This window comes from Clarias gariepinus, chromosome 15 (genome assembly GCF_024256425.1).
Source record: "Clarias gariepinus isolate MV-2021 ecotype Netherlands chromosome 15, CGAR_prim_01v2, whole genome shotgun sequence".
Classification (NCBI taxonomy): Eukaryota; Metazoa; Chordata; class Actinopteri; order Siluriformes; family Clariidae; genus Clarias; species Clarias gariepinus.
The window spans coordinates 21,159,264-21,171,752 of NC_071114.1; the positions used below are offsets into that span (position 1 = coordinate 21,159,264).

Genomic DNA, 12,489 nt, shown 5'->3' on the forward strand with positions numbered 1-12,489 from the left:
TCATTCACACACTACGGGCAATTTGGGAACAACAATTAGCCTAATGCATGTCTTTGGACTGTGGGAGGAAACTGGAGTACCCAGTACCAAACTGGAGGAAACCCACCAAGCGTGGGAAGAACATACAAATTCCATGCACACAGAAACGGGAATTGAACCTGGACTTTAGAGGTGAAGGCGACAGTGCTAACTACTACATCAACACAAGTTTTTTGTTTCCTGAAGTGTGTATTGTATAATTTTTTTGGCTATTTATTTATTTATTTATTTATTTATTTATTTATTATTATTATTTTTTTTATTATCATTGACCTATGCTGTGTTGCCGGCACATATGTGTGCTGCTTGAGTTTTTAAGGATGCAAGTAGATTTGTGCCTCCATGGCCCTGGATTTGTTTCTGAACTCCAGATTCTTCAATTTCCTCATCTTTCAGAACATGCTTATATGTGAATTATATGTAAATCGCCCCCAGTTGTGAATGAGCATGTGAATACGTTGCAACCGGGTTCCTTGAGAGTCTCTGCAACCTTGCTAATGATTACTTAGCAAAGGAAATGAAAATTTCTCCCAGTTTATTGGTTTTCAATTCCCACCAAATTATTCATGTCTCCCCACATCATGCCTGCTAGCATGAGACAGGAGTGTAGTCTGGAATTCATTACTGCTCGTCCAGTTTGCTTGGATGCTTTCGAGCGTGGGGCAGTGATCAAAATACATCATTTGATTATTTATGGAAATGTACCACCATAGCATTAATATACATCAAATTAAATATCATTTTCACTAAATATGATTAACAGTTAAGTAATACAAACATTTCTTTCTTTTCCTGTAGGTCATCGGTTGTCACCATGATATCTCTATTCTCCCAGTGTAGCTAAACGAATAATAGATATTTGAAACAGAAAAGGAAATATACATGATCCCAACTGGGTAATTTGGTTTTTCATCTTAGCAGCTGGTGGCCAAATTTGGAGTTGTAATGATGATTTTGTTGACCTTGACTTTATGATCATTACAGTCCAATTGCTATGCAAAACAATGCCTGTTAAAAAAAAAAAAGAAAGAAAAGTGAAACACTAGAATATTTTGTTCAACATCTTCAGCTTTAAGTATAGTGCATGATGCATTGGCCAAGAACAAATCTTTTTAAAATTTGTGAATTTGTTAGAATATTGCATCAGGAATGAATACATCCTTTAATGTGATAATTTGGTCATTCAGTACATTAATTTTATTGCCACATAGCATTGCTGAGCCTAGGCCTGACCAGCTGAGCAAGCCCAGATCGTAACACTGCCTCCAGAAGCTTGTACAGTGGCCACTATGCATGATGGATTCGCCGCTTCCCATTGCTGTAGATAATGCTCACTCTGAACTCATCAGAGCACATGACATTTTTACAAGTGGTTTTCTTATGACCACGTGGCTGTTTAGTCCCAATCCTGTCATCACATACAGTGGAGCAAAAAAGTATTTAGTCAGCCACCAATTGTGCAAGTTCTCTCATTTAAAAAGATGAGAGAGGCCTGTAATAAAAATAAAAAGCACCATAATTTGCAAATAAGTTCTTTAAAAATCCTACAATGTAATTTTAAGTGGGAGAACCTGCACAATTAGTGGCTGACTAAATACTTTTTTGCCCCACTGTAGTGCATGTGGAAATGCTTGTACTTGCACTACGAAACATAGCATAGCCATGCAAGTTCACCATGCGTTTAAGTGATTTTTTAATCATAGTCATTCATGACATTTTTCTGACATATTCAGTACTATCCTTCCAGGTTTCAATAATGTGTTGGACAGTTCTTTACCCAATTTCAATAATTTTATTGGGTTTATTGCTTGTTAAAGGCGATCTCTGTAGTCAGCTGTAGTGCATGGGTAATATACTGTATTAATCACCTAGAAATTAACGTTTGGATGTTGTTCTTCTGGAGCTTTGCCTTCGTCAGGAGAGACCTGTGAGTTCAAATCCTGGGATGGCAGAAGAGCTACTGGTTGGCTTATAAAATGACAGTGAAAGAAATGATTAATGTTAATTTTTTGCTGTTGTTGTTGGTCTTGCTGCACAGTATTCTCTTTTATAACCATCCTTTGCTGGAAAATAAATGGCTGGAGTTCATACAAAACACACTGAAGAATGATGTGTGCTGATGAGTTGCTACTGGGCCAGGACATACAAGTTCCAGGGAACATTTAATTTGACAAACACAGGGCTAGTACAGTAATGGGTCATGAAAATGTTCTATTTGTTTTCCCAGAAGACCTCACTCTCTCACTCACTTACACACTCACTCACCGTTTACACAGCTTTATCGTGTATACAGGACCTGGAACCTATCCTAACCTATCCTGGAGGGGACCCACTAAGCATGGCGGGAACATGCAGACTCCAAGACAAGAATCGAACCCAGGCCCTGAAGGTGCAAGGCGACAGTGCTAACCACCACTCCACTGTGCTGCCTCCCACTAGACTTTTAAACCTTTTATACTTTTAAAATGTAAATATCACCAACAATATTTTTATCTTTTAGATTTAGTGTTCATAACACGAAGGGACATTAAGGTGGAAAATGAGCTGAAAGGTCATGGACAAAAGAAATGTTGCACAAATACATTTCTTACAAAATTGTTTCCTGTTAAATAAATAAAAAAGTCAAGATTTTATACAAAAATCTGTGTCTATTAGCAACAGAAATTCAGAATTCAGACGTTGTTGCTGATACGGCCTCCTTAAACATCCAGCAGATATAGCTGCAGACAAACTTCCTAAAATAGTCAGACAACTTATCCTGTCTAACCTTGGAATGCCAGCAGCGTTAGCAGTAGAAGATGCTAGCTTAGAGACGGTCATTGGAATGCCTTAACTTGGTGGAACACAAGAAGACGTCTCCAGTTGGCTTGGAGTTTACAGGGAGTACCTTTCCCAGGCTATGGAACAGATTTCAAACACCTGGTCCCACTGTTGATTGCCTTAGGTCTCGAAGACCAAGGGGGACAACTTCAAACCATCTGGAGACATCTGCTTGTGGTGCACCATGTTAAAGCATTCTGATGACCCCCTCTCTCTGGGTATTGTCTAAACAGGACATGATTGTGTGAAGCCAAAATGCACAGATTAGAAATCTTCTTTACTTTTGATACCAAGACAAGTCATCTGGACATAATCACATGGTAAATCTAATGCACATGTACAGCGCCTTTTAAGAAGATGTGAATTAGGTAATCCACCATAAAGTAATGCTCTACTGAGCATGCTAGTAATTCTACCTTACCCGTGTCCTTAATGCAACAAGGCAAACACAATTATGAATTATATTTCGTGTTTTCATAACAAATTTCTGAATAAACCATTTTTACCATTCTTCTGTCCATGTGTATATTTTGATTTCAGGGGCATGTTGCTTGGATTTGTAAATTTTTCTGGATAAAAGTGCCTCAAAAATGCATGTCATTGTTTTTGCAGAAACATAAGATCTATCACAAAGGTTTATAACTCTAGCATAAAAGCAACAAACCGAAATAAATAAATCAGTCAACAGAACACACTTCAGCCCGTTATTGAAATCCACATATTGAATGAGAATTTATTGTCACAAGCACAATTTGTTTTCACAAAATGAACAAAACACATTTACACTGTTTATACAAGTCTAAACTCATTGTACAATAACCAGGCTAACTAAATACCAAGAGTTAAATACACACGAACATTGCACATAATAATATTAAACCTACACGAGCACGCATGGAGCTGTGCATGTGAACAGACGTAAAAATCACAGTATTTACATAAAAACACTCATTTTCTTTTAGCAAAAAGTTGTTTTTTTCACCATCAGTCCTTCATTTAGTTGTGTTACACTCTTTGTGTAAAAGTTTGAAACCATAAAATATCTGTTAGTTTAAAAAGTAAAGGTCACAAAGAATCGCTGCAGCCACAAAGACTATGATACACGCTGTACATGCTGATTTCCCGCACTGAGGCTGCTGATGAAGAGCACTTGTATGTTTAACGACTAAAAAAAAAAAATGCATCAAATTTGATGCTTGAAATGGAACACTTTGTTTACATAACTATCTACGACTATTATTAGATCATCTATATTATGGACATCACTACATATAGACTATATATATATATATGCCACACTAAGCATAATGCTGGTGCAGTGTAGAATTCATCACAGGAAACACTGAAAATACTTATCTTAGTACATGATTTTACAGCAAAAACTCATACTGACTTGTTTATGGCATTAAGCCTTCTGTCTTAAGGAGTGTTTAAATACGTAAGCTAGTCATGTGCCGATAATTGACAGTGTGATGTATCTTCACTATTGTTAGGAAGACTGCGTTTCACTTGGGAGAAGGTTGTTTTTGGCAGTGTTTTGACTACAGAGATAAATACTGTCCTGTCTAGAAGCCAGCAAAAGTACATCCTCCTTTTAAGGTTCATTATTGTGCACAGGATCTGTGGTAGTGTTGAATGCCTTTCTTTATTATATAGTCTTTAGACAAAATAGGTCAACCAGTAATACAAACAAGCAGAGCCTGACATACTTCAGTAAATGAATCGATTCCCATGTATAACGAGATAAGGATAGTAGTCCAAGTAAATGACTAGGCTGAGCTAGAACCATAGTTCGACTTAACTGTGCATGTAAATGTACCGAGTGATACCGATAACAGAGTAATTTACTCATAGTCTTACAAAAATAAGTTACTATTCGATACCATGTGACGTAAACCTATCATATCAGGTTTGTGATATAAAATAAGAGATATAAGGACATATTTCATGATTAATGACGCCAATCAAAGCAGACCAGACTGCAAACTGTGCTCTGGAAAAACATCAAGGAGTTATCACAGCTTCTTCCTACAATACATGTAACCTGATAAAACATCTGCAAAATAAAACTCAGCATGTTGAACCAAAAGCTGACTAAGTGAGGGAAACTCCATAGACAATGCTAGGCACATGAAAATTATGCTGGCTTTACCAACAGCATGTCTTCCCAAACTCTAACCAGGAAAAGCCAAGGAAAAGAACCTCTCAACTTGACACATTGATCCTACTAACTAGGAGTTCCTTCCCATTCTATGTCATGAAATAAATAAAAGTTGTGCTGTGTATACAAAGCTAGCTTTAGATTGATCAACCCACAGACAGGTTTGCTTGTTAAATACTAAACCCTAAAAACATTTTGAGGTTTGGTCAGGCTTTTCATCTTTTCCAACACATTCCTCCTTCTGCATTATGATTGGTTACAAGAATTTAGTCTTATCTATGATTGGTTAGATCATTCTCTTTTCCTGAAATAGTGAGCCAATCAGCACCTTTTCTCAGCCAGAGATCCAATGAATGAAAGGAAACACAGATGAAACAAAGCTGTTGAGTTTACCATCGGGAATAAAATAAATGTTTTCTTCATGAAAACTCATCAATTCACCTAAAGTTACCACGACATGGTGCAAACATGGAAAGCATATATTTATTCAGATACAGATTACCGAAGGTTTACCCCACCCCTCTCATTCTGATTGAAAATTCCTTCAGACTGCGGAGGATTGATGAGGTTTGCATTAGGTCAGGGTTAGCTGGTAAGCTCAAAAACTTGCATCATTACTCGACTGCATCATGTTGTAAAGTTCTAAAGCTCTTTAGTGAAAAAACTTGCAAACTTTATGAAGAATGTTTCAAGTAGCAGCAAGTGGATGGACACACGTTCATTTTTTATGGCCACTATATTAAGCAAGGGCGTGCTACTGTAAATAACTTGGTGCATTTGGGTATACGTATCACCAAGTACCACAAAACACTGAATTCCTCACACTGATTAGTCCTTATGCCTTACTGAAATGTATGTCATCTTTTCTCAATAATAAACAAGCATGTCTGATTAAAATGTTAATACTCAAAGTTTTTTGGTTTGGTTTGTTTCCTAATCTGTTAACTAAACTGTCCATAGTCTGCTTTAATAACAACACTATTCTTACATGATTAGTGCAAGTGTACCCTGTGCTTTTTTCGTTCTGTGTCAGAATTATGAATTTAAGGCTCCTTTGTCCTCCATGTTCTCATGATTTTTTCCCCCAAAACACAATATTGCAACATTAAAAACGGTTATGTATACAAACAAACATGTATATATACATAAGGGGCGATTATAAAATTGATATTATTGCTAAGGAAAAATTATGTAATGGAAACAAATATTGGTCGTGAGTTTAGTACTTCTCTACATATCTTCCACCTAAGGCGACACATTTACATTTAGACATTTGGCAGACTTGACACACTTCTCTAAATGATGGAAGTGCTGGTGGAGACTGTCTTTGAAGAAGCCTTCTTTTTGTCTACTGAGGAAAAGATTCCACCTCAGTAATCATCTCACCGTCTCTGAAATGACTTCCATGAAATGGCTGCTTCCACAAGTCGCCTACAAGTTTTACAGTTTCGTGGCCTGAATGGGGTGGCAAGTTGTCATGAAGAAGGTGAACCCTCCTCCACATTATCAAATATTACACAACACGAGCTAAGAGCTAATAACCCCAACCCTTAGCTATTTGCAGCACCCACTCTCCCCCAAGAAAAAAAATGTAGCTACTGACTCAAAAACTAGATTTGTAATAGCAACCTGAACACTATAAAGTCGTGTGGGTGTAATGGATTTGCGATTCTTATATTTACTTATGAATGTTAACTGCATTTACGTAAAGACTATATCGGCACATGTCTAGCGCATATCAAATAATCAGTCACAAGACTGATGGCTTATAGAATTATTAAAAAAGAATCATGGCATTGGCTTTGTGTACTTTTACAGGAAGCACACAATCCGAGATGCAGTGTGGCAGTAAAACCAAGTATTAAGTTTCTTTTTTTTTCCATCAGTGTATACGAGAGTGTTGGTACCAGCTGTATTCTTGATGATAATGTGGATAATCATGAAAACTAGAGAAAATAAAAACGACACAGAAATCAATTTAGTCTGTTGTTACTCAGAAAATGGAGGGAACATTCCCAAATCAGCGAAATCTTCAATGTTGTAGTTGGCTGTTCCTTGCGTGGGGTCTCCAGTCATAGGCAACATGTCCTAAAAATAAAGATAATAATAATAATAATAATAAATTAAATTAAAAAACACACATACAGTACAAACAATTTCCTGCCTAACCCAAATGTTTGTCAATAAGACAAAAATGTTCAGTGCCTGATGTTTGCTCATTTGGATTTGCACTTGACCTCAAGGTTAATTTACCTAAGACGCAGGCATCCAATTACATTATAGCATCCAATTACATATTGTGCAAATTCTGGATCTATATCGTCACACACATCAACATCAAGGTTCAACTGTTTAGTATTTTAAAAATTAATTTAAAAAGCATGAAAAAATGAGACAAAAGTCCAGTGTGCCTGCTACTTAATAATGAGCAGCAGTTATCAAAAGCCAATTCGTATCCTGCCTCATTTCCTTGCAGTCAACTGCCTTAGATTTCAGGCTACTTTTATTCGCTGCATTACCTGAGAAAGCACAACAGTGTAGTTTTTTAGGTGTCCTCCATACTGCCATATGAATAAGTCAAATTTAAGGAAAAACTACAGCAAAACGGTAAAACATTGGAACCTCTTGTTAGTATGATGAGCCAAAAAGGCCAGGGGGTGGAGCTGCATCTTGCGCCTAACCCTTACCTGCAACACATCTTCATCTCTCTTAGGTAGGAAAAGATAGTTAAGACTCTAAAAATAGTTTGGACACACATTCTCCTTCCATGTTTTTTTTCTTTATTTAGATTCTTAAGATTCTATATTAATACTGAAAATATCCAAACTATGAAATTACACGTATGGAAGCAAGCCAGTGATATGGAATGATTTTTAATTCACAGATGTGTCTTCTTAAGAATTAATCTGTGATGTTTCATGCCCTCTTAATGTGCTTTAGACTAACAGTTGTCTTGTTGAGAGGAAAGGTACTACAACTACTGCACCAATTTATAGTTTGAAAAAAAAGAGAAAAAACAGTCCATTATTACTTTAAGAAATGGCCATTAGTCGATCATAAAAATCTCAAGAACTTTGAATAAATCCCCAAGTACGGTCGCCAAAACCATCAAACGGTAAGATGAAACTGTAGCAAAGAAACTATTACTTCAGAAGAACAACAAGTAGAAGAAACCTGCTTGGGCCAAGAAACACAAGGAAAGGACATCAGATCTGTAACAAATGTCCTTTGGTCTGAAGAGTCCAAATGTGAGATTTTTGGTTCTAACCACCATGTCTTTGTTAAACATAGAGAGAGTGAAAATGGGGCCCCTGAATAAGGGGTTCCTTTGTGAATCATGAAGGTGGAGGTGTAGTCATGTGGGGTTGCTTTGCTGGTGACAGTGTTGATGATTTAGTCGAAATTGAGGCCACACTTAACCAGCATGACTACTACAGCATTTTGCAGTGACATGCCATCCCATATGGTTTGCACTTAGTGGCACCATCATTTATTTTCCAACAGGACAATGACCCCAAACACACCTTTAGGACATGTAAGAGCTATGTGTTCATGAAGGAGAGTGATGGACTGCTGCATCAGATGACCTGGCCTTCACAAACACCCAAACTAAATTAAACTAAGATGGTTTAAGATAAATTGGACCAGTGAGTGAAGGAAAAAAGTCAACAAGTACTCAACACCTCTGGGAACTCCTTCAGGATTGTTGGAAAACCATTCTAGGTGACTACCTCATATGTCACCGACTGAGAGAATGCCAAGAATATGCAAAGCTGTCATTAAAGCAAAAGGAGGCTACTTTGAAGAATCAAAAAAACAACAACAACAAAAAAACATATTTAGGGCTGTTTAATATGTTTTTTTTTTTACAATACTCCATGTGTTTTGTCACCATTAGCATGTCTTCAGTATTAATATATAATGTTGAAAACAATGAAAACAAGACCATTGAATTAGACGGTGTGTCCAAACTTTTGACTGGTACTGGACTTGCCTATAGGTAACATGAAACATTTTAGCACTGATATGTACAGTACAGTGCATGTGTGTGCATTTGTATGTGTGAGAGAGCCAGAATACCTGAAACACCTCAGACTGGCTGGGCTGAGTGTGTGTGTGTTGCTCTCCGCTCTGCTGGCCGTGATGCTGACTTTGCCATTGAGACCAAACCTCAGACGGCCGACCCTGGAACTGAGCACCACTCTGACTGCCTTCACCTGCAACATCTGCATCACACATGAACACACACACACACACAAACATACACAAACGTAAAAAACACAAAAAACTTGGGTCAGCTGGACATTTAATGCCAAGTAGAACATTTTAAGCAAATCCTTTAAAAGCCATTAGTCTAAACAAAATGCAAACAAGTTTTTTCATGAAACAGTCCAGCCAAACACAAAATCATGTAGAGACTGGAACATGCTTGCCAGATCATGATTTGTTAAACAAAAAAAAAACATTTCCATTACTTTATAACACCCACTTTAATCCAGGAACCAACTTTTCCATCTCAGACCGAACAATATTTTTTTCACACATTTCTGACTCAGATGATGACAGGCATGATAATTGGCCTATGAGTTAATATTGCGTAAGAGGAGGTGAGAACACAAACAACACAAGAGCTGACATCTGCTACTGAGATCATCAACTGTCCTCAATCTAGCTCTTAATCATGTTCATCAGTTTAGATTCCAGTGATTTCACTACCCTTAAGGCTCCTGATGAGGTGACATGATAAATCCTGATAATGTAATAACTTTTCTCTTTAAGTGTCTGTGCTTCAATCAGTCCTGGATGACCCTTGTTTCTTCCCTACCAGGAAAGACATTTACCTTCAATGACACAAGGTTTAATTGTGTACTTCATCTCCAGCTTCACACCCCAGTCCTGGTGATTTTCTTGCTCTAACACACCTGATTCGGCTGATAAGATGCTTGTAAACTGTATTGTGTCTTCGACTTCAGTCTCCGTTCAAGACAGTGAAATGTGCAATGAGGTAAAATCAACAATCTGCTCTGTGAAAGATACCGGTACGGTGTGAAGCAGGTTCGATATTCAGTGCAGGATAATGTAGAGCTGTTTGAGATACAATACATTGTGATTCAGTGTTTTGTAAAATATTTGATAATAATTTAAAGAGAAAAATGCTGCCTTTGAGGTGTTAATCATGTCTCTTTTACTGAAACTGAAGAAGGTCACACCTCCTTCACTGAGACTGAAAAAGTTTTGTCTCATTCACTGGGACTTGAAAAGTTTATACCCCTCACTGGAACTGAAAGAGCTTACCCTTCCTTCACTGGACCTAAAAAAGGTCAATATTTATTTCGCAGGACCTGAAAAAAAATCACTCCTTCTTGACTGGGACTGAAAAAGTTTCGTCTTTTTCACTGGGACTGAAAAAGTTTCGTCAATTTCACTGGGACTAAAAAAGTTTCGTCTCTTTCACAGGGACTGAAAAAGTTTCGTCTCTTTCACAGGGACTGAAAAAGTTTCGTCTCTTTCACAGGGACTGAAAAAGTTTCGTCTCTTTCACAGGGACTGAAAAAGTTTCGTCTCTTTCACAGGGACTGAAAAAGTTTTGTCAATTTCACAGGGACTGAAAAAGTTTCGTCTCTTTCACAGGGACTGAAAAAGTTTCGTCAATTTCACTGGGACTGAAAAAGTTTTGTCTCTTTTACAGGGACTGAAAAAGTTTCGTCTCTTTCACAGGGACTGAAAAAGTTTTGTCAATTTCACAGGGACTGAAAAAGTTTCGTCTCTTTCACTGGGACTGAAAAAGTTTGTCAATTTTACTGAGACTGAAAAAGTTTTGTCTCTTTCACTGGGACTGAAAAAGTTTGTCAATTTTACTGGGACTGAAAAAGTTTCGTCTCTTTCACTGGGACTGAAAAAGTTTTGTCTCTTTCACAGGGACTGAAAAAGTTTTGTCTCTTTCACAGGGACTGAAAAAGTTTTGTCTCTTTCACTGGGACTGAAAAAGTTTCGTCAATTTCACTGGGACTGAAAAAGTTTCGTCTCTTTCACAGGCACTGAAAAAGTTTCGTCAATTTCACTGGGACTGAAACTGAAAAAGGTCACATCTTCTTTACTGGAACTGAAAAAAAGTCAATCCTTATTTTACTGGGATTAAAAATGGTCACACCTCCTTTACTGGGATTGAAAAAGGACACGTCTCTTTCACTTCAAATTAAAATGATCAAGTCTCCTTCACTGGGACTAAAACACGTTACTGGCAACTGACAAATACTGAGACCACACCTTCTTTCTTCAATGGAATGCATAAATATTGCATTCTTTCTATGCTGGAACTAACACATACTGAGAGGTACAGAGGCCATTTTCCTTCACCAAAACAAATACAGAGGTCACCACTCCTCCCTTTTATTGGTACTGGCAATACTTGGCCCCTTCTTCTACTGAGATTCATAGATACATAGACCACATCCCCTTCTGACAGAGATGGAAGGAACACCACCTGCATCAAGACTGAAAGCGAGCGAGAATGAGAGAAAGAAACACAGGTCCATTTAGTTGCTCATCTCAATACTTTCTTACAATTTATGAAGTAGTTTCTCAATATATCTAAATCACTCAGGCTGTATCACATTTACTGAGATTTCTTTACTGTCCTGTTTATTTCATCCTTGGTAGAATGAAATGAACACATTTTTTTCTCTTCCTCAGTAGTCAAGGCCATTTGTCTGGCGCTGACATGATCATTTAATCACATACACCATCTCCTACTTCACGTTTGAGGCCTGAGGCGGCTGCAAGACAGAGGAAAAGTGATGGAGCGTGAAGACCCGAGCTCAGTGTGAGTGTGAGCCTGTAGGCCATTTCCCATGGTCCCCTCTGATGAGAGACTGATGTGAGGTCAAGCTCCTCATTTCCTTACAGCTATAACGCTCACTGAAGGCTCGCTGATGCGGCCTGTCGTAAATCTCTCTCTTGTTCTTCTCGTTCATCATTCAGCAGCTCGCTCTCAGTGCCTCTCTTCACTCCCCATCCGCCTCAACCATCTATCTCCATCTTTCAATTCCACTCACAGAGATAAGTGTTTGTGTACGTGTGTGAGAATGTGTGTGTGGATGTGTGAGTGTCTGTGAGCAAGACGATAGAAAGTGGAAAATCACCCATATGGCCAAAATCTTTCCAATCTCATCTCAAAGGCATGAAAGTGTATCAGGTCTGTCAGAACAAATTTTACTATTCGAATAATATACAAAAAAATGTATAATATTTATATTTGTAAAAGAAACAAGTTGATCTTTACAGGCTAAATTACCATTGCCTGTGTATTTGAGGAAAGGGCTCTGAATAAATGTATTTCAATAATTTCACTTTACTTCAATTTTAATTAGATAGAAAAGTTGTGTTTGATCAATAAAACACAGTGGAGCATAATTTTTTAGTGTTATAAATATTATATAAATAACAAAAAATGCAGTTGATTGTTTTCC

At 37.6% G+C, this 12,489-nt stretch overlaps 1 protein-coding gene across 7 annotated transcripts in view; it reads right to left on the minus strand.

Annotated features, from left to right (window-relative positions):
* Positions 1–3,563: 3,563 nt before the first annotated feature.
* The window catches only part of arnt2 (aryl-hydrocarbon receptor nuclear translocator 2), a 129,242-nt gene continuing 120,316 nt past the window's right edge, over positions 3,564–12,489 (minus strand). For all 7 annotated transcript variants that reach the window (XM_053513081.1, XM_053513080.1, XM_053513077.1 and 4 more), the window contains 2 exons: positions 9,101–9,246; positions 3,564–7,108 (listed from right to left, as the gene is read on the minus strand). In XM_053513081.1, coding sequence (XP_053369056.1) covers positions 7,010–7,108; positions 9,101–9,246 — 245 coding nt within the window. In that variant the 3' untranslated portion in view covers positions 3,564–7,009. The remainder of the gene's footprint in view (positions 7,109–9,100; positions 9,247–12,489) is intronic.